The 23203-nt window shown below is 44.1% G+C and overlaps 1 protein-coding gene across 5 annotated transcripts in view; it reads left to right on the top strand.

Moving 5' to 3' along the window:
• The window catches only part of LOC119969338 (cullin-4A), a 187190-nt gene that overhangs the window by 12974 nt on the left and 151013 nt on the right, over nucleotides 1–23203 (top strand). For 4 of the 5 annotated variants that reach the window (XR_005461334.1, XR_005461335.1, XM_038802850.1 and 1 more), the window contains exons 3-5: nucleotides 6055–6158; nucleotides 9471–9540; nucleotides 9658–9731. Coding sequence is in view for 3 of the 5 variants with exons in the window: in XM_038802850.1 (XP_038658778.1) it covers nucleotides 6055–6158; nucleotides 9471–9540; nucleotides 9658–9731 (248 nt within the window). In the remaining 2 variants the exon portion in view is untranslated. The remainder of the gene's footprint in view (nucleotides 1–6054; nucleotides 6159–9470; nucleotides 9541–9657; nucleotides 9732–23203) is intronic. The other variant, XM_038802851.1, reaches the window with a different exon arrangement.

Raw genomic sequence — 23203 nt, 5'->3', positions numbered from 1 at the left:
ACTCTAATGCCTCCGTTGATTTGCTCCCATTGTATTTGCTAAAAGCCTCTCTTTTCCTTCTCATCGTATCTTGAATGTCTCTGGTCATCCATGGTTCTCTGGTCTTTTACTCCTTCCTATTACCGTAGAGTGAACATGTTGGACCTGTACCCTCCCCATTTCCTTTATCAACAACTCCTCCAATGCTCTTCTGTATATTTACCCACAAGTAACTCTTTCCAGTCTACCGTGACCAGATCCTGCCTTATTTTACTAAAATCTACTTTCCCCCCGATCCAAAATCCTATTTTTTTGCAACTTGTCAATATCTTTGTCCATAACAAATTTAAATTGTACAATGTTGTACAATGGCCACTATCACTAAAATGCTCCCCCACCAACCACCTGTCCAATTTCATTCCCATAATGAGCAAAAACGTTCTCCTGTTTACATTTTAAGCATTCCACTTTATCTAAACCCTTAAAACAATTGCTATTTAAATTAATGTTGGGAAAGTTGAAATCACCTAGTATGTTTACACACCTGCGAATTGTGCTCCGAAAACATGTATCAACCTGAATCACAGAACAATGCTCCTCTTGCGTTATTACAGCTTATCATTTCCTACAGTCATTAATCAAGTAACAGACTAGTCTGAACTGCAACTGGTGCGTTCTGTCAAATTACAATCATCAAGTTGGAGTCGGCACTTGCCCAACCTCCGCCTTTTAGAAAAATCCTTCACCTTTACCCAATGTTTGTTCAACTCTCCACAATCGGGGTTTGTGGCCAGGGGTGCCACCTGTCACCTCCACATTCCCACTTCGATATGCCTGTTCAGTCCTCAAATCTCTCTACTTGCAGTTGCCCTTCCCTCACACTTTCATTTGCAACTGCAACAGGTACAGCCCCTGTTGGTTTGCCACTTCCCATTACAGAGCCCCTTCCGTTCGAGACAACAATTCACATATGTGCAACCTAATCTTGTATTGTAGCCTCTGTCATGGTGTGGTCAAGATTAGATTACCACTTTGCTCAAAATCTCCTCCCACCATTCCCAACCCATTCCATATTCCCACTGAGCATAAAACAACATTTTGATTGATTTGTTTTCAGCACTCTCACACTTACAAGTTCTTATCTCATTGTATGTTCTTCTCCTATATTGTTTCCACTCTTAATGATTTGCATGCTTTCTCTCAATCTGTCCCCTACTCTACAATTGGAGATCTATTGCCTGCTTTTCATTTTTCCCCTCCTTGTTTCTTCGCAGCCATACTAGAATGTTCATTTGTCTTTCAGTTTTGTACAACTTGCATAATACTACCTAACACAAGGACAGGACATTTGGCCCAAATATTCCATTTTGGTGTTTACACCCGAACAAGCCTCCTGCTACTCTCCTCCTCTCATCTTAGCCTTTCAGTATGTCTTCTTATTCCCCTATTTTCTCTTGTACTTAGATAAATTATTTATGAAAATCTGTAAGCTATTTACAACAATGACTGGAAACCTGTGTCGAGCAGCGATCAGTGTTGGGGCCCTTGCTGTTTGGTTTATGTGAATAATTTAGATCTGAATATAGGAGGGTTGACCAGTCAGTTTGCAGATGATGCGAAAATTGGTGTAGTGGTAAATAGCCTTTGATTACAGGAGGATATAGATGGGCTGATGAGTGGAAAATGGAATTCAATCCGGATAAGTATGATATGATTCACTTGGGCAGGACAAACAAGGCAAGGGAATACATGACAATACATGGGAAGCACCAAGGATCAGATTATGCATGTACACCAGTCCCTTAAGGAGCAGAGCAGGAGTTAAGAAGGCATATGGTATATTTGCCTTTATTAGCAGAGACATAGAGGTCATAGAATCCCTACAATGCAGAAGGAGGCTATTCAGCACCGACCCTCTGACCGAACACTTCACATGATCGCACTTCCCCACCTCTAGTACCTTCTTGGCTCAAACGGTTGCACAATGCTTTCCTTTCTGATATCCAGCATTTCAAATTGCTTTCTTGTTACTGATTAAAGTTTCCTGTTTGGTATTTGTGAACCCAATTGTGAAGAAACGTCCTTCTGTCATCCCAGTTTGGGCTTTTTAAAAAATTAATTAGTGGGATGTTGGCATCGCTGGCTAGGCTAGCATTTATTGCCTTTCCCTAGTTGCTCTTCAGCAGGTGGTGGTGAGTTGCCTTCTTGAACAGCTGCAGTCCTTGAGTTGTAGATACACAAACTTTGCTGTTGAGGAAGTTCAAGGATGTTGCCCGAGTGACAGTGAAGGAACTGTGATATATTTCCAAGTGACTTGGAGGGGAACCTCCAGGTGGTGGGGTTCGCTGCTCTTGTCCTTCTAGATGGTAGTGGTCGTGGGTTTGGAAGATGCTTTCTAAGGAATCTTGGTGCATTGCTACAGTGCATCTTATAGATGGTACACACGGCTGCCACTGGGTCGGTGATGGAGGGTTTGAATATTTGTGGAAGGAGGAGCAATCAAGCGGACTGCTTTGTCCTAGATGGTGTTGAGCTTCTTAAGTGTTGTTGGAGCTGCACTCATCCAGGCAAGTGGAGAGTATTCTATTTCACTCCTGGCTTGTGCCTTGTAGATGGTGGACAGGCTTTGGGGAGTCGTGAGGTGAGTTACTCGCCGAAGGATTCCTAGCCTTTGACCTACCCTGGTAGCCACAGTATTAATGTGGCTATACAGTTCAGTTTCTGATCAATGGTAACACCCCCTCCCTCATTTGGACATGAACTGCTTCATTATTTGAGGAGTTGCGAATGATGCTGAACATTGTGCAGTCATCAGCAAACATCCCCATTTCTGACCTTCTGATGGAAGGCAGGTCATTGATGTAGATGGGCTTTAGAGTGGTTTCACAGGTCGGCGCAACATCGAGGGTCGAAGGGCCTGCACTGCGCTGTAATGTTCTATGAAACAGCTGAAGATGGTTGGGCCTAGGACGCTACACCGAAGAACTCTTGCAGTGATGTCCTGGAACTGAGATGATTGACCTCCAACCACTACAACTATCTTCCTTTATGTCACGTATGACTCCAACCAGCAGGGAGTTTTCCCCGATTGAAAGTTACAGTAGAAATCAAACTGATTCCGGTGATTCCAGTTAGGTTTTCTTTCCACTAAGCTGCTTTTCAGCTGAGGGTGAGTGAGGTATTTGTAGGTGATTCATTTTTGGGTAAAACATCAGCTGGAAATCTGCACCAGATCAAGAGCTTTAATACAGAACAACTTTGTGGTTTCTGGGTGCTTTGTCCTTGAAGGGAATTTGAGCTAAGTGGAGTATTGCAACCCAACTTGACTTATGCTGATCTTCCTCCAAGGAACATGGGTCAACCATTCAGTTGTCATCCAACCTCTTCCAGCATTCAGTTAGATTCTGGCTGCTCTGTGTTAAATCCACCTAAGCACCATATTTTGGTAATTATTTCTGCTGGTTGACGAGTCAATTTCCTGAGAAATTAGAAGCAGATCTCTCAGGCATGTAGTTAGGAAACACTTCTACGCACACGGGGAGTAAATCTTAAGAACTCGCTTACAAACACCAATTGATGCTGGGTCAATTATAAATTTTAAAGCTGAGTTTATGTTTGTTAACCAAAAGTTATTAAATTATCTGGAGAAAACGCAAAAAGTGAATTTAGGTTACAAGTCGACCACAATCTCATTGACTGGTAGAATAGGCTCAAGGGGCTAAATGACCTCCTATTGTATGTGTGTTCCTGTGAATGAAAGACGCAACTGTTCCTCATAATTTAACCCTTTTGGTCCCAATATCGTTCCTTAATCATCTTGTTGCTCTTTAGTCTGTGTCTCTGTTTGATAAGGTTTTGGAATGAGAGAATTGAGAGTCAGCAATGCCCGGTGAAATCGGAGTCACATGTAGGCCAAGCTGTGAAGATGTAATGTTGATTTCCAAAAGCAAAATACTGTACAGCCTCAGCCTGAAGGGATGATCCTTTAAAACTGAGATAAGGGGGAAGTTCTTGGGACAGAGGGTGGTGAATCTGTGGCACCTATTGCCACAGGGCTGTGGAGACCAAGTCATTGAGTGTTTATAAGACAGAAATAGATATGTTCTTGATTAATAAGGGGATCAGGGGTTGCGGGAGTATGGGGTTGTGAAACATATCAGCCAAAATAGAATGGTGGTGCAAACCCGATGGGCCGAATGGCCCAATTCTGCTCCTATATCTTGTGGTCTCATGAACATCTAGCAATTCTAAAAAATATTTTTCCTTGTGCCAACCCACAGTTTCCAGATCGACCAAATTCAAATCATAACTTGCTACGGTGGGGTTTGAATTCAGGCTATCAGGCCAGTTCCATAAGCGCAATGCTGCCTTAATAATAGTGTGTTGGGTGCCGTCAATCAGGGCCATATTAAAATCCTGTTTTTTAATGGCACAAAAGGCTTGTTTACCGAGTTGTTTACCACCCCAGAATATATTTGTGTACTTTTTTATCATTTAACAGCAACAGCATGTGGTTAAATAGTTTGTATATCCCAAGGCACCACACGAATAATGGGAAAAAATGGATGTCAGTGTGAAGACAAAATATTAGGAGGGAGCTTAATCAAAAGAGAGGTGTTTGAAAGAGACAAAAAATTCTCAGAGACTCGGTGATGTTGTCAAGTACTGACTGCCTGTCCCCTTCTTCCCCCATTCCCAAATCAGAGATCATTATTGCACCTTTTTCTTATTCACTGCCCCCCTAGTTCCTGTTGTTTGACAAAAAACAAAGAAAAGTACAGCACAGGAACAGGCCCTTCGGCCCTCCAAGCCTGCGCCGACCATGCTGCCTGTCTAACCTAAAAGCTTCTACATTTCCGGTGTCCGTATCCCTCTATTCCCATCCTATTCATGTATTTGTCAAGATGCCCCTTAAACGTCACTATCGTCCCTGCTTCCACCACGTCCTCTGGCAGCGAGTTCCAGGCACCCAGTACCCTCTGTGTAAAAAATTTGCCTCAGACATCTCCTCTAAACCTTGCCCCTCGCACCCATCTCCTCTAAACCTTGCCCCTCGCACCTTAAATCTAAGTCCCCTAGTAATTGACCCCTCTAACCTGGGAAAAAGCATCTGACTATCCACTCTGTCTATGCCCCTCATAATTTTGTAGACCTCTATCAGGTCACTCCTCAACCTCCGTCGTTCCAGTGAGAACAAACCAAGTTTATTCAACCTCTCCTCATAGCTAATGCTCTCCATTCCAGGCAATATCCTGGTAAATCTCTTCTGCAACCTCTCTAAAGCCTCCACATCCTTCTGGTAGTGTGGCGACCAGAATTGAACACTATACTCCAAGTGGCCTAACTAAGGTTCAATACAGCTGCAACATGACTTGCCAATTTTTATACTCAATGCCCCGGCCAATGAAGGCAAGGATGCCGTATGCCTTCTTGACTACCTTCTCCACCTGTTTTGCCCCTTTCAGTGACCTGTGGACCTGGACACCTAGATCTCTCTGACTGTCGATACACTTGAGGGTTCTACCATTCACTGTATATTCCCTACCTGTATTAGACCTTCCAAAATGCATTACCTCACATTTGTCCGGATTAAACTCCATCTGCCATCTCGCCGTCTAAGTCTCCAAACGATCTAAATCCTGCTGTATCCTCTGACAGTGCTCATCGCTATCCGCAAATCAAAGAAATCACAGAGGCTTTCTGGAAATACAATTTCTTAGGTAAGTCACCATGGTCCCAAATGACCATAGGCTGCTTTCCCCTTTGACAGGGAGAGCTGACTGGTGATGATTTTACCTGAGGGACACCACACCTCAGGTAAGGGGCAACATTGAGAAGGCAGGGCTGTTGTAAGTAACCTTGGTACAGGAATTGAACCTATGCTGTTGGCTTTGCTCTGCATCATACACCAACTGTCCAGCCAACTGAGCTAAACTGGGTCCCAAAACTGGACAGTGCAATAAGGTGCTGTTATTGATGGTTGTGGGTAACTTGTTTATTTTGTGTGATTTTATTTTCAATGTGCCGAGATTGTGATCTAATTTCTGAAATAATGGGCTTTTCTGTAATATGCAGGCTGTTGAGAATTTGTGTTCCTATAAAGTGTCAGCAACGCTGTACAAACAACTGAGACAGGTATGTGAAGACCATGTCAAGGCACAGATTTTGCAGTTCCGAGAATATCCTTTTTCTCCCCTTTTGATCTACTTTGTCTGCAATTCATGTGATATTATCTATGATTGTTGTTGGTTTGTGCTGTGCACCTAACAGTTCAGCATCTTCTACAATATTGGTAGAAATTGTTTTGCTATATGAAAGGAATCCAAATGAGATCAAAGTAATTCTCATATCATGAAACTATTAACCGGGAGACATTTTAACATCAAGGTACTCCACATTAAATGTTGAAGTTTTGGTGAAAATCTTTTGCATTTGAATAAGGAACAAATTATTTTGTTGAATCTGTTGTCGAGCATGTCCCCTGATCATCCAAGCAGATGGCACCTGCTGGAACACTTGTTTCTGAGCTAATTTATGGAAATAAATGCTTTTTCTTACTCAATCCAGGCTCTTCAGTGAGAAAGTTGGAACAGCTTTGAGGAGAGTGGGCTGAAATCCTAAACCTGCTTCAGAGATTACATCAAATGTGTGGTGCATTTGACCCAATTGGTCTACATTTCACACAAGGCTCCTCCCATCCCTCTCACCCTATCTATTTTCTCTCATTTTCTTCTTCATGTATTGGTGCAGCAGTAATCTGTCCCAGAGCAGGTCTCCTAATTTCTCTACACCTTGTAGTCCTGCGCTTTCCTCATCGGTTGTTTGCGAGCTCCTCCCATTTTCAACTTCAGTAAGTAATATGTCCAGGGAAAAGAATTGAAGAATGGGTTCCCCTAGCCTTTCTCGTTTGTGCTTGTTTATGTAGCATCTCCTTAAAGGCATCCGTGCTATTAGTCACAAATCCAGGGCAGTTCAGGCAATCATTTTTCTGATCCAGCTTATGCAGATCATGCTCGTCAAGTGCTCACTGCAGGTTTGATTTTTCCCAGGACTTTTGCCCTGGCAAGCCCTGTCCCTATTCAACAGTTCAAATCTCACCTAACACGACGTGAGGTAGTTTTCGAAACTGAATTTTATTTGCACCCTTGCAGCGCAGTGACTATGTAAATATTTTCTTTGCAGCGATATAAATTTATTGTGCAAAAATTTATGTGCAAACTGATGAGGATCAAACCTGGGTCCTCAGCGCCGTGGGACAATCTATGTCCTTAGATTGCAGAGACTTCACGGCGCTCAGGACCCGGGTTCGAACACAGCCCCGGTCACTGTCCGTGTGGAGTTTGCGCATTCCCCCCATGTCTGCGAGGGTCTTACTCCCACAACCCAAAGATGTACTGGGTAGGTAGATTAGCCACGCTAAATTAATACTAATAATCTTTATTAGTGTCACAAGTAGGCTCTTGACAGAAATCTTTGGATCTTCACTATCTTCAGGTGATGTCCCGGAGAACTGGAGAATAGCCAATATTGTTCCTTTATTTAAGAAGAGTAATCCAGGGAACTACAGGCCTTTGAGCCTTACGTCAGTGGCAAGGAAATTACTGGAGAGAATTCTTCGAGACAGGATCTACTCCCATTTGGAAGCAAGTGGTCATATTAGCAAGAGGCAGCATGGTTTTGTGAAAGGGAGGTCATGTCTCACTAACTTGATAGAGTTTTCGAGCAGGTCACAAAGATGATTGATGTAGGTAGGGCAGTGGATATTGTCTATATGGACTTCAAGGTCCCTCATGGCAGACTGGTACAAAAGGTGTCACACAGATCAGAGGTGAGCTGGCAAGATGGATACAGAACTGGCTAGGTCATAGAAGGCAGAGAGTAGCAATGGAAGGGGGCTTTTCTGATTGGAGGGCTGTGACTAGTGGTGTTCCGCAGGGATCAGTGCTGGGACCATTCCTGTTTGTAGTATATATAAATGATTTGGAGGAAAATGTAACTGGTCTGATTAGTAAATTTGCAGATGACACAAAGGTTGGTGGAATTGCGGATAGCGATGAGGACTGTCAGAGGATACAGCAGGATTTAGATCGTTTGGAGATTGGGCGGAGGGATGGCAGATGGACTTTAATCCGGACAAATGTGAGGTAATGCATTTTGGAAGGTCTAATGCAGGTAGGGGATATACAGTGAATGGTAGAACCCTCAAGAGTATTGGCAGTCAGAGAGATCTTGGTGTACAGGTCCCCAGGTCACGGGGAAAGGTAGTCAAGAAGGCAAACGGCATGCTTGCCTTCATTGGCCGGGACATTGAGGATAAGAATTGGCAAGTCATGTTGCAGCTGTATAGGACCTTAGTTAGGGCACACTTGGAGTATAGTGTTCAATTCTAGTCACCCCACTACCAGAAGGATGTGGAGGCTTTAGCGAGGGTGCAGAAGAGATTTACCGGGATGTTGCCTGTACCCTCTGTACCGGAGGGCATTAGCTATGAGGAGCGGTTGAATAAACTTGGTTTGTTTTCACTGGAACGAAGGAGGTTGAGGGGTGACCTGATACAGGTCTCCAAAATTATGACAGAGTGGATAGTCAGAGACTTCTTCCCAGGGTAGAGGGGTCAATTACTAGGGGGCTTAGGTTTAAGGTGCGAGGTTTAGAGGAGATGTACGAGGCAAGTTTTTAGACCAAGGTAGTGGGTGCCTGGAACTTGCTGCAGGAGGAGATGGTGGAAGCAGGGACGATAGTGATGTTTAAGGGACATCTTGACAAATGCATGAATAGGATGGGAGTAGAGGGACACGGACCCCGGAGGTGTGGAAGATTTTAGTTTTGACAGGCAGCAATGTCGGCGCAGGCTTGGAGGGCCGAAGGGCCTGTTCCTGTGCTGCACTTTTCCCATGCTGTTCTTTGTTCTACATTAACACTGCAATGAAGTAACTGTGAGACGCTCCTAGCTGCCTTTTGTAGTAATCTGTGCCTTTTCAGGTACACTGAGGGAGAATTCAGAATGTCCAAATTCCCTAACAGCACGTCTTTCGGCACTTGTGGGAGCAAACCGGAGCACCCTGAGGAAATCCACGCAGTCACGGAGAACATGCAGACTCCGCACAAATTGCCCCTTAATTGAAAGAATTGTAGAGACAGGGTTAAGTTAAAGAATATAAAGTGCTCCCTTTTATTGTATCTTATACCTTGGCTCAATGCGGTACCCTTTGTGTTTCATGTGATGGACTATTTTATAAAGTGACCAATTGAGTATGGCGGGGGATGCTGTATTAGTAATGAGATGTTCCTTTGGAATCTGAGGATGATCCGTCAGTAACTGGAGGTTATTCTATTGGGAAATAAGGATAATTTATTGATAACTAAGTCAGTTCTGTTGGTATCAGGCGATAACATGTTAGTAATGGGATGATGATTGGGCAATCTATAACTAATCAAGGATGTTGTATGATAACTGGGGATGATCTATTTTTCCTTAACTTTGCTTCCACGGATTCACTGGATAGCAGTCTGTTTCTGAAGAAGATTAACAAATGTTGGGAGGATCACTGTCGGCAAATGGTAAGTAACTGTCCGTTGAATACAATATTAGTATTGCTGATGTTGGGGAATGTGTCCACAAGAATAATATTTCCTTACTCATTGCATAATCATTTTTAATTTTTTATTAACTTTCAGATAATGATCAGGAGCATTTTCTTGTTTCTCGACCGAACCTATGTTCTTCAGAGTTCAATGTTACCATCAATCTGGTGAGTTGCTTGGGGAAAAAGGGCTGTGTGCAACTTGAGTGCGAGGGAGATTTTCTTGTGGTGGTTTTAGTCAGCAACTCGCTGTTCAGAAGTTCGGAGTGCATAGAACATACAGTGCAGAAGGAAGCCATTCGATACATCGAGTCTGCACCGACCCACTTAAGCCCTCACTTCCACCCTATTCCCGTAACCCAGTAACCCCTCCTACCCTTTTTGGACACTAAGGGCAATTTATCATGGTCAATCCACCTAACCAACACGTCTTTGGACTGTGGGAGGAAAGCGGAGCACCCGGAGGAAACCCACGCAGACACGGAAGAACGTGCAGACTCTGCACAGACAGTGACCCAGCGGGGAAGCGAACATGGGATCCTGCCGCTGTGAAGCCACAGTGCTATCCACTTGTGCTACCGTGCCGCACATGAGACTCTCTTCTTGTCCCTCTTTCTCCCTCTGCAACCCCCACCCTCTCACCCCATTTTCTGATGGCTCACCCCCTGAAATATGTGTTGAACAGCCAGCCTACGCTGTCTTACAGTATCAATTCCATGAAATTGGATGTATGATTAATGGATAATTGAAGAACCAGTCAGACCACATCTTTTATAATGCTGCAGAACCACTGACCTGAAGTGTACAGGAATTTTAGCAAGGAGTTTGTCAAGGTTCCAAATAGCAGATTGTCAAAAAGGGGACATAAGGCAATGTGGCAAACTGGATAAAATGTTGGCTAAGTAACAGGAAACAAAGATTAATCGTCGATGGCTGCCCTTGCAAATGGAAAGTTGTTTCAAGTCGTCTTCCACAGGGTTCAGTTTTGGAACCCTTACTGTTTGTGTTATGTATTAACGATTTGGACATGAATGGGGGGCATGATTAGGAAATTTGCAGACAACACCAAGATTGGCCGAGTGCTGGACGGTGTAGAGGATAGCTATTATCTCCAAAATGATGTAGATGGGTTGGTTGAGTGGGTGATAAAATGACAGATGGGAATTTATTTAAAAACATAGAATATTGAAGCGGGGGAGGCCATTCGGCCCTTCAAGCCTGCTCCTCCATTCATTCTAATCTTGGCTGATCATCAATTCAATACCCTAATCCCCCTTTATCTCCATATCCCTTTAGCCCAAGGTGCTATATCTAATTTAACACCAAGGAGTGTGAGGGCATGCATTTAGGAGGTCAAACGGTTATGGGGAGTAAACAATAAATGGTAATATACTAAGAGGTGCAGATGAAGTGAGAGATCTTAATGCACAAGTACACAAATGCCTCAAGTTTGTTAAGAAAGTATATGGAATGCTCTCCTTCTTTGGCAGAGGCATAGAATATCAAGATAAGGATATAATGTTAGGATCATATAAAACGCTAGTGAGGCCACAACTGGAATATTGTGTGAGGTTCTGGTCACCACGTTGCAGGAATGACGTTACTGCTGTGGAGTGAGTGCAGAGGAGGTTTACAAGAATGTTGCCAGGGCTAGAAAAGTGTAGCTATGAGGAATGATTGGATAGTTTGGGGTTATTTTCCTTGGAACAAAGAAGGCTGAGGGGTGACTTAATTAAGGTGTACCAAATTGTGAGGGGAAGAGATAGTGGCCAGAATAAAATTGTTGCCCTTGGAAAATTCTAGAACCAGGGTATAGAGATTCATAATTAGTTGCAGAAGGTGTAGAGATGACATGAGGAAGAACTTTTTTACGCAGAGGGTAGTGGGAATTCGCTGACGAGTTGATGGGGGAGGCAAAGACCCTAAACTCTTTTTTTTTTAAAATACCTGGATCTGCACCTTAAGTACTGTGCACTACTGCTATGGACCATGTGCAGGAAGGTGAGATTAGAAAGGGCACCTGGGGCCAAGCACACAGTCCTTGTCATGAACAAAATGGGCTGAATGGTATCCTTCCAAGGTGTAATTTTTTAATGGTTTCTAAATAAGAACATAAGAACTAGGAGCAGGAGTAGGCCATCTGGCACCTCGAGCCTGCTCCGCCATTCAATGAGATCATGGCTGATCTTTTGTGGACTCAGCTCCACTTTCCGGCCTGAACACCATAACCCTTAATCCCTTTATTCTTCAAAAAACTATCTATCTCTCTCTTAAAAACATTTAATGAAGGAGCCTCAACTGCTTCACTGGGCAAGGAATTCCATAGATTCACAACCCTTTGGGTGAAGAAGTTCCTCCTAAACTCAGTCCTAAATCTACTTCCCTTATTTTGAGGCTATGCCCCCCTAGTTCTGCTTTCACCCGCCAGTGGGAACAACCTGCCCACATCTATCCTATCTATTCCCTTCATAATTTTATATGTTTCTATAAAATCCCCCCCTCATCCTTCTAAATTCCAACGAGTACAGTCCCAGCCTACTCAACCTCTCCTCGTAATGCAACCCCTTCAGCTCTGAGATTAATTTAGTGAATCTCCTCTGCGCACCCTCCAGTGCCAGTATGTCCTTTCTCAAGTAAGGAGACCAAAACTGAACACAATACTCCAGGTGTGGCCTCACTAACACCTTTTACAATTGCAGCATAACCTCCCTAGTCTTAAACTCCATCCCTCTAGCAATGAAGGACAAAATTCCATTTGCCTTCTTAATCACCTGTTGCACCTGTAAAGCAACTTTTTGTGACACATGCACTAGCACACCCAGGTCTCTGCACAGCAGCAAGTTTTAATATTTTATTGTTTAAATAATAATCCCTTTTGCTGTTATTCCTACCAAAATGGATAACCTCACATTTGTCAACATTGTATTCCATCTGCCAGACCCTAGCCCATTCACTTAACCTATCCAAATCCCTCTGCAGATTTCCGGTATCCTCTGCACTTTTTGCTTTACCACTCATCTTAGTGTCATCTGCAAACTTGGACACATTGCACTTGGTCCACAACTCCAAATCATCTATGTAAATTGTGAACAATTGTGGGCCCAACACTGATCCCTTAGATTATCATAGAATTTATAATGCAGAAGGAGGCCATTTGGCCCATTGAGTCTGCACCGGCTCTTGGAAAGAGCACCCTACCCGAGGTCAACACCTCCACCCTATCCCCATAACCCAGTAACCCCACTCAACACTAAGGGCAATTTTGGACACGAAGGGCAATTTATCATGGCCAATCCACCTAACCTGCACAACTTTGGACTGTGGGAGGAAACCGGAGCATCCGGAGGAAACCCTCGCACACACTGGGAGGATGTGCAGACTCCACACAGACAGTGACCCAAGCCAGAATTGAACCTGGGATCCTGGAGCTGTGAAGCAATTGTGCTATCCACAATGCTACCGTGCTGCCCTTAAGAACAAATTAATCTACACTCCATTATTCTACCATAATCCATGTACCTATCCAATAGCCGCTTGAAGGTCCCTAACGTTTCCGACTCAACTACTTCCACAGGCAGTGCATTCCATGCCCCACTACTCTGAGTAAAGAACCTACCTCTGACATCCCCTCTCTATCTTCCACCTTTCACCTTAAATTTATGTCCCCTTGTAATGGTTTTTTTCACCCGGGGAAGAAGTCTCTGACTGTCTACTCTATCTATTCCCCTGATCATCTTATAAACCTCTATCAAGTCGCCCCTCATCCTTCTCCGTTCTAATGAGAAAAGGCCTAGCACCCGCAACCTTTCCTCGTAAGATCTACTCTCCATTCCAGGCAACATCCTGGTAAATCTCCTTTGCACCTTTTCCAATTGTGGGCTCAGCACTGATCCCTGAGGGACACCACTAGCTACTGGTTGCCAACCAGAGAAACACCCATTCTTTAGAACATAGAACAGTACAGCACAGAACAGGCCCTTCGGCCCTCGATGTTGTGCCGAGCAATGATCACCCTACTCAAACCCACGTATCCACCCTATACCCGTAACCCAACAACCCCCCCTTAACCTTACTTTTTAGGACACTTTAGCATGGCCAATCCACCTAACCCGCACATCTTTGGACTGTGGGAGGAAACCGGAGCACCCGGAGGAAACCCACGCACACACGGGGAGGACGTGCAGACTCCGCACAGACAGTGACCCAGCCGGGAACTGAAACTGGGACCCTAGAGCTGTGAAGCATTGACGCTAACCACCATGCTACCATGCTGCCCCAAATTTTTTTTCTTTTTAGCGATGAGTCTTTAGCGATGAAAGCTTTGCTTTCTATTAATTAACCAATCCTCTATCCATGCTACTACTTTACCCATAATGCCATGGATCTTTATCTCATGCAGCAACCTTTTGTGTGGCACCTTGTCAAAGGCTTTCTGGAAATCCAGACATACCACATCCATTGGCTCCCCGTTATCTACCGCATTGGTAATGTCCTCAAAAAATTCCACTAAATTAGTTAGGCCTGACCTTCCCTTTATGAACCCATGCTGCGTCTGCCCAATGGGACAATTTCCATCCAGATGCCTCGCTATTTCTTTCTTGATGATAGATTCCAGCATCTTCCATGCTGCCGCATTTAAGCTCACTGGCCTATAATTACCAACTTTCTGCCTACCTCCTTTTTTAAACAGTGGTGTCACATTTGCCAATTTCCAATCCGCCGGGACCACCCCAGAGTCTCGTGAATTTTGGTCAATTATCACAAGTGCATTTGCAATTTCCCTAGCCATCTCTTTTAGCACTCTGGGATGCATTCCATCAGAGCCAGGAGACTTGTCTACTTTCAGCCCCATTAGCTTGCCCATCGCTACCTCCTTAGTGTGATAACAATCATCTCAAGGTCCTCACCTGTCATAGCCTCATTTCCATCAGTCACTGGCATGTTATTTGTGTCTTCCACTGTGTAGACCAACCCAAAAAACCTATTCAGTTCCTCAGCCATTTCCTCATCTCCCATTATTAAATCTCCCTTCTCATCCTCTAAAGGACCAATATTTACCTGAGCCACTCTTTTTTGTGTTATATATTTGTAGAAACTTTTACTATCTGTTTTTATATACTGAGCAAGTTTACTCTCATAATCTATCTTACTCTTTATAGCTTTTTTAGTTGCTTTCTGTTGCCCCAGTCCTCTTTTCTTCCACTAATCTTTGCCGCTTTGTATGCTTTTTCCTTCAATTTGATACTCTCCCTCATTTCCTTAGATATCCACGGTCGATTTTCCCTCTTTCTACCGTCCTTCCTTTTGTTGGTATGCTCCTGACCTCGAGCCCAACCCAGGGTACTTTGCACCTATTTAATGTGCTCGTTTTTGTGAAATCTGTTACACTTTGGAAAGCATCTCCAACCCCTTTGTTGACTTAATGCTGCTTTTTACTAGCAATAGAGATTTGTGTTGGATGAATGGGGCAGCACGGTAGCATGGTGGTTAGCACAATTGCTTCACAGCTCTAGGGTCCCAGGTTCGATTCCCAGCTTGGGTAAGTGTCTGTGCGGAGTCTGCACGTTCTCCGTGTATGCGTGGGTTTCCTCCGGGTGCTCAGGTTTCCTCCCACAGTCCAACGATGTGCAGGTTAGGTGGATTGGCCATGATAAATTGCCCTTAGTGTCCAAAATTGCCCTTCGTGTTGGGTGGGGTTACTGGGTTATGGGGATAGGGTGGGGGTTTGGGCTTGGGTAGGGTGCTCTTTCCAAGAGCCGGTGCAGACTCGATGGGCCTCCTTCTGCACTGTAAATTCTATTCTATGCTCTTCTAATTGTGCTATCCATTCCACATGACTTACCACCATTTAGAAAATACATTTCCCCTGACCCTGAAAAGCTTTGAGATGGCTTTACTCCATTCAAGGCTCTACACCGTGCAGTTTGTTAAAGAAATTCCTCCTAAATTCTTTATTTGATCTGTTTATGTGTATGCTGAAAGATATTCAAGAAGGGAGAAAGGGATGAAACAAGAAATGACAAGCCAGTCAGTCTAACCTCAGTAGTGGGGAAGCAAGTGGAAGAAACTCTGACAGAGAAATTAATCTGTATCTGGAGAGTCTGAATAATCAAGAACAGTCAGCATGGTTTTATTAAAGGAAGGTCACATGTGGCCATCGTGATTCAATTTTATAAAGAGGTGACCAGGTGTAGATGAGGGCAATGTATTTGACGTAGTCTACTTTGACTTCTGTAAGACTTTTGATAAGGTCCTGCATGTGACACTGATAGCGAAGGTAAGAGCCCATGAGATCCAAAGAAATTTGGCAAATTGGATCCAGAATTGGCTGAGTGGCAAGCAGTGATGGTTGAGGGGTGTTTTTCTGACTGGAAGCCTGTGTCCAGTGGGGGTCCCACAGGGAAACCTTGCTGTTTGTGCTTTATATAAGTAATTTAAACTTGAGTGTAAGAGGGTTGATCAGTAAGTTTGCAGATGGTACAAAAATTGGTGGGGTGGTAAATAGTGAGGAAAGTAGCCTTTGATTACAGGAGGATATAGATGGGCTGGTCAGATGGGCTGATCAGGGCATAGAATTTAACAACAGGCAGGTTACGCAGGAACTGTATAAAACATTGGTTAGGCCACAGCGAAAGTATTGTGTGCAGTTCTGGAATCCACACTAGGAGGGATGTGAGGGCATTGGAAAGGGTGCAGAGGAGATTTACCATGATGTTACCTAGGCTGGAGAGTTTTTGTTATGAAGAGTTTGGATAGATTGGGGTGGTTTTCCTTGGAGAGGAGACTGAGGAGGGGACGTGATTGAGATGTATAAAGTTATTGAGGGACATAGATAGAGAAGACAAGAAGAAACCTTTCCCCTTGGTGGGTGGATCATTGAAATAGGGTATAGATTTAAGGATTTAACGTTTAGAGGGGATGTGAGGAAAAACGTTTTCACCCAGACGGTAGTGGAAGTCTGGAACTCACTGCCTGAAAGGATGTGAGTAAACCTATAATAAACCCCCAACATTGTGACTGCACCATTCCTATTCCGGAAGTCTACCCATATTGCCTCGCTGTATGAGCTTTCTGAGGTGTTTTCCCGCAGTACAGCTGTGATATTCTCCCTCACCGGTAGCGCAACTACCCCACCCCTTTTACGTCCCCCCTCTATCCTGTCTGAAACATCTGTATCCTGGAACATTAGAACATAGAACAGCACAGAACAGGCCCTTCGGCCCTCGATGTTGTGCCGAGCAATGATCACCCTACTCAAACCCGCGTATCCACTCTATAGCCGTAACCCAACAACCCCCCCCCCCCCCCCCCCCCCCCCCTTAACCTTACTTTTATTAGGACACTACGAGCAATTTAGCATGGCCAATCCACCTAACCCGCACATCTTTGGACTGTGGGAGGAAACCGGAGCACCCGGAGGAAACCCACGCACACACGGGGAGGACGTGCAGACTCCACACAGACAGTGACCCAGCTGGGAATCGAACCTGGGATCCTGGAGCTGTGAAGCATTTATGCTAGCCACCATGCTACCGTGCTCCTGTCCTTCCCTGAACCAAGTCTCTGTAATGGCAGTAACATCATAGTTCCAAGTACTAATCCAAGCTCTAAATTAATCTGCTTTACCTGTTACAACTCCCCACCCCCATTGAAACAATGCACTTCAGTCCTCTTTGCTCAGTAACCACACCCTGCCTGCTCTTCCTCTGAGTTCTACTGACCCTACTCTCTAGCACTTCTTCAGTTAATTCACCTTTGCTTTGGTTCCCACCCCGCCCCACCAAACTAGTTTAAATCCCCCCCCATGTGACATACGCAAACCTCCCGGCCCCTCCAGTTTAGATGCAACCCATCCATCTTGTACAGGTCTCTCCTGCCCCGGAAGAGATCCCAATCGTCTATCTGAAACTCTCCTTCTTAAACCAGCTGTTTAACCACATGTTGAGCTGTACTATCTTCCTATTTCTAGTCTCACTGGCACGTGGCACAGTGAGTAATCCTGAGATTACAACCTTACAAGTCCTGCTTTTTAATTTTATACCTAACTCCCTAAACTGCAGCTGCATGACCTTGTCGCTCTCCTACCTGTGTCGTTAGCACCAATATGTGCCACGACCTCTGGCTGTTCACCATCTCCCTTCAGAATGCCCCTGTCCGTTCAGAGACATCCTAGACCTTGGCAGCAGGGAGGAAACACACCATCCTGGAGTCTCTTTCACATCCACAGAAGTGCCTATCTGTACTCCTATTGAGTCCGCTATAACTATTGCTCTAGTGCTCTTTGTCCCTCCCTGCTGAACAACAGAGCCAGCCATAGTGTCACTGCTCTGGCTGCGGCGGCTGCTATCCCCTGATAGGCCACCCCCCAACAGTATTCAATTCGGTATACTTGTTAGAGAGGGAGACGACCACAGGGGATTTCTGTACTGACTGCCTGCTTCTTCTAGCAGTCACCCATCTATCTGCCTGCATCTTGGGTGTCACCACATCGCTAAACTCCTGTCTATGATACTTTCTGCCACCATCATGCTCCTAAGTGCATCCAACTGCTGCTCCAACCTATCCAGCATTCCCAGCTATGATAGTGGAGTTGGACACTTTAGGAATTTTCAAGCGGTTATTGGATAGGCATATGGAGTGCACTAGAATGATTGGGAGTAGATTGATTTGATCTTAGTTTCAGACTAGTTGGCACAACATCGTGGGTCGAAGGGCCTGTACTGTGCTGCACAGTTTTATGCGGTCTGTGAGGAGCTGCAATTGGGTGCACTTCCTGCAGATGTATTTGCCCGAGACACTGGAAGTATCATAGATCTCCCATGTCTCACAAGTGCAGCACTTAACCCTAATGACCGCCATTTCTATCACCAATTAAATTAGTTAAGAAAATTTATTAAACTCTTACCCTCACTTATCGTTGCAGATATCCGAGGGCAGTGCAGTAGCACAGTGGTTAGCACAGTTGCTTCACCGCTCCAAGGTTCCAGGTTCGATTCCCGGCTTGATTGTCTGTGCCGAGTCTGCACGTTCTCCCCGTGTCTGCGTGCGTTTCCTCCCACAGTCCAAAGATGTGCAGATTAGGTGGATTAACCATGCTAAATTGCCCATGGTGTCCAAAAAAAATGGTTAGGCAGGGTTACGAGGTTACAGGGGTAGGGTGGTGGTGTGGACTTAACTAGGGTGCTCTTTCCCAGGGCCCCGAATGGCCTCCTTCTGCACTGTAAGTTCTATGATTCTAGGTAGGTCTTTATACCATTTACCTTCCCAGGATGCTCTCTGGATCTCCCCCTGAAGATTAACAGTTACAAAGCAAGAAAAAAGAAAACAAATCAAAAAGGGAAAAAACACCTCCTCTCACTGTACCGAATTATCACACTGCTCCAAATTACCAAGTTTCAATCCCACTCTGGCTGCTTCACTCGGGCTGTCTCCCGCCTCACGTGTGCAATGCTTACTGAGAGTGGATTTATGCCTCTTATGTAGAACTCAGCTGGGCTGAGATGACACACACATCAGTTAGGCTTCAAACAGACAAATGCAATTTTAAACTTTTGCCTCTAATCAGGCTTCCTCTACTCTCTGAATATTTCATCTCCATGTTCATCCTTCAACCAACGTCACTGAAACAAATGATTTGACCATTAGCTCATTGTCTGTGAGATATTTCTGTGTGCAAGCTTGCAAGTATGTCTGCCTGTCTGTCTTGTTACTCTGTTGAGACAATGATTTCCCCCCCCCCCCCATCTTATTTGATCCCTCCTCTCAGTTTCTCTTTCAAAAATATACTTTGCCAGTGCTCTTTCACATATTTATTGTTAGATTAAAAATAGGAGATGTTTAAAATACACAAGAGGCCAGCATCTACAATGGTTAAGAAAGTCAGAAGCCATTTCACAGCACAGGGAAAAAGCTGAGGTTTCAGAGAATACCCTTCAACTGAGAAGCACAGGACTTCAGTCTCCAAAATGGAGGATAATCTCGCTCTCCCTCCTTGTTTAGTTCACCTTCCCCATTCTCACTGCAGCAGTCCCCAATTTCTTCTGTTTACTTCTTTCCTGATTTTTCTCTCTCTGCCATTTTTTTTTCTTTCTCTCTCCTTTTCTGTCTCCCTCATTCTCCCAACTTCTTTCTTCAGCCTGCCTGATTTTCTCTGTTCCCAGTTTAAAAAAAATATTTTTATTCTCTTCCTTTTTCACATTTTCTCCAAAGTTACACCCACCAACAATGAACAATAATCGAAATGAAAATCGCTTATTGTCATGAGTAGGCTTCAATGAAGTTACTGTGAAAAGCCCCTAGTCGCCACATTCCGACGCCTGTTTGGGGAGGCTGTTACGGGAATCGAACCGTGCGGCTGGCCTGCCTTGGTCTGCTTTCAAAGCCAGCGATTTAGCCCAGTGTGCTAAACAGCCCCTAATCAGCAACAAATATGTCAATCCCTATAACAATAACCACGATCCCATCCTCCCACCAACCCTCAAACATTGGCTCGCATGTTTACATAAACAAATGACAAAAATGAATCAGGGATTACCCATAGTCACCCTTAATACACACAGCCCCCTTCCCCCCCCCCCCCCCCCAACCCTCCCACCCATGGTGTTATCGAGTTCTTGAAAGTGCATGATGAATAATGCCCATGACTTGTAGAAACCTCAGTTCGTTCCCCTCCGTTCAAACTTAACCTTCTCAAAAGTCAAGAATTCCAACAGGTCCTCCTGCCACGCCAGGGCACAGGCTGCTCTCCATCCCAACAGGATCCACCTTCAGGCAATCAACGAGGCGAAGGCTATGATATCTGCCTCCGCACCTGTTTCCAAACCTGGCTGGTCCAACATCCCGAATATGGCCTCCCGGGCACCCGGGTCCACTTTCACATGCACCTCTTTGGAAATTAGCCTAAAAACCTCTTTCCAGTAATCCTCTAGCTTTGGACAGGACCAAAACATATCACACATCTTCTCCTTCAAAGAATTGGCTCAACCTCGCGCACGGGGTGGAGGCATTCACTCTCCGGAGCACCTCACACCAGACCCCTATGACCTCTCCCAACTCTTCCTCCCACTTTGCTTTTATCCCTTCCAGTGGTGCCTGATCCTCTTCCAAAATAGCTCCGTACACCACTGGCACTACCTCCTTCTCTAGTCCCCTTGTCATCAGCACCTCCTCCAGCAATGTGGAGGCCAGTTCCTCTGGGAAGCTCTGTATTGTTAGACGTATTAGATGCTGTGGTATGAAGAGACAAAAGTTCTGTTCCTTTTTCACCAACACACTTTTATTTCTTTCAACAGACTCTGCACAAAACTCTACACATCACCAGACCCAGAGGCCACCTCAATTATTGGACACTTAACATAAATGAGACAACTAATTGCAATGTCTCTTAACCCATTAATTAACAGACTCTCCTTCCTTGGAGAAAAAAAACCAATTAGGTGAAAACAAAATTTCAAGAAACTAAAACACACGTGATTTTCCCCCCTTTTTTTTCCCAGTTTTTTTTGGAAGAGAAAAAAAAACAGTCACAGAAACAGGCGCCCTTCATTAACAATATCCAAAAATTTCCTTTTTTCGTAAAACAATCTGACAGTTAATGGCTACTGTTGACCCATTTCATTTTTGTTATTTCCCCTCTGTCCAACATCTGCTTCAAACTTGCGATGTCTATCCGTAACCTCTTTTCATTGACACTTTTTGTAGAGTGCACATTTTCCCACAGGGATTTATTGTCAATGTGACAGTCAGTAGGTATATTACCCAAATACCCTAATCCTAAAATATCTGTCAATATCTGAGATATATAAAAGACCATATCCACTGCTTCCACAAGGCTTAACGTCTCAGCAGCCAAAGTGATTTTGACCACTCCTTATTTTCTTTTTTTCCCACATAAGAGGGCAACATTTTCCCGTAACAGCCTCCCCGAACAGGCACCGGAATGTGGCGACTAGGGTCTTTTCACAGTAACTTCATTTGAAGCCCACTTGTGACAATAAGCGATTTTCATTTTCCATTGTTCCCAAAAGAAAAATTATAAACCTCCTGCGCTTGAAACCCCATCCCAAATTTGCATAGGACGCATCACTATAAACTATGAGTTTCAAGTGCTTAAGGTCACCTAAAACCGGGAACTTCAAAACACACTCCTGCATTTTTAGTTTGGCCAACGTTTTATTTCCTCTTATTATGTCTTCCACTTTGGGATCATTCATTTTTGTACTCGACTCTTAAGACATCAAAACTCGCGTCCGGTCTAGTCTGTCTACCTAACCAGTTCAGTTGCCCAATTAAACTTCGCAGTTGCACTTTTTCTATCTTTGAAACCATGCGTCTTTTTGTGAAACCCGGCCACAACTAATTGCTATTGGGCTGATGCTTTCCAAATAAGATTGCTGACGTAAAGTTGTCCCTAACTTAGTCTGTCCGATTTCCAGTCCAATATATTTAAAATGCACCAGAAGCCTGACTTCCAACCCGGAATTCTTTTCTCAAACCAGAGATTACAATAGCTTCAAAATCACTAGTCCCACCCCACAAAAAATCATCGATATGCATCATAAAGATGCCAGAAAGATTATAGTGCCAGTAAAACATTGCAGGATCTGCTTTCAACTGGCAACAGCCTAACTTTAACAAAAAACTGACCTTACCGAAAAGTACCACACTCTAGATCAGGGGTGGGCAAACTTTTCCGTGCTAGGGCCACATTCAGAAATTCACAATTTTAAAGGGCCGCATAGTCTATTAAGTAAAATAATTAATATTTAAAATAGCCAAAATAAAAGGTTTTTAAAGGGAAAAAAAGCAATTAATTTTTATTAATTAATATTTTAAAGTAGAAACTTTACATGAAACACATTTATTTGAAAAACAAAGTAACTCAGTTTAAAGAAAAAAAAGCAATTAATTTTTATTAATTAATATTTTAAAGTAGAAACTTCACATGAAACACATGTTGTGCCGAGCAATGATCACCCTACTCAAGTCAACGTATCCACCCTATACCAGTAACCCAACAGCCGCACCCCCCCCCCCCCCCCCCCCCCCCCACATTAACCTTTTTTAAAATTTAAATTTTTTTATTTTTTATTTATTTATTTATTTTATTTTTTATGACTTGATCTTGGTGGGCCGCATAAAGACCTTTGGCGGGCCGCATGCGGCCCACGGGCCGTAGTTTGCCCACCCCTGCTCTAGATGCATCATTTAATCCATATACACATTTGTTTAATTCCCAGAGTACCCCTTCTGTGTTAGCTGCTTCTTTAGGAGGACGGAGAAAAATGTCTCTCTGGAGCTGATGCCCTTGCAAAAAGGCAGCTTTTATATCTATAGATTTGCATTCCCATGCCTTTGTGGCTAATAGAGCCAAGAAGATCTTTAAAATAACCTTTCCTGCTGTAGGTGAATCTACCCTTAAGTCCTGATCGTCTAAGTTTTCTTCAAATCCCCTTACCACAAGCCTGGCCTTTGCCTTATAAGTTCCACCCGGAAGAACCTTTTCCGTGCAAATCCATCTGTGGGATAGAGCTTTTTGTCCCCTATCCGGTACTTTCGTGTGTACCCCAAATACACTCCAACTATGCAATACTTGCTGTTTCGCATCTTTGATAACTTTTTCATCTAATTAATTTGAAGCC

The sequence above is a fragment of the Scyliorhinus canicula genome, chromosome 7, assembly GCF_902713615.1.
Source record: "Scyliorhinus canicula chromosome 7, sScyCan1.1, whole genome shotgun sequence".
In the NCBI taxonomy this organism is placed as follows: domain Eukaryota; kingdom Metazoa; phylum Chordata; class Chondrichthyes; order Carcharhiniformes; family Scyliorhinidae; genus Scyliorhinus; species Scyliorhinus canicula.
The sequence above is the reverse complement of the archived record's forward strand: the minus strand, read 5'-3'. Positions and strand labels throughout refer to the sequence as shown.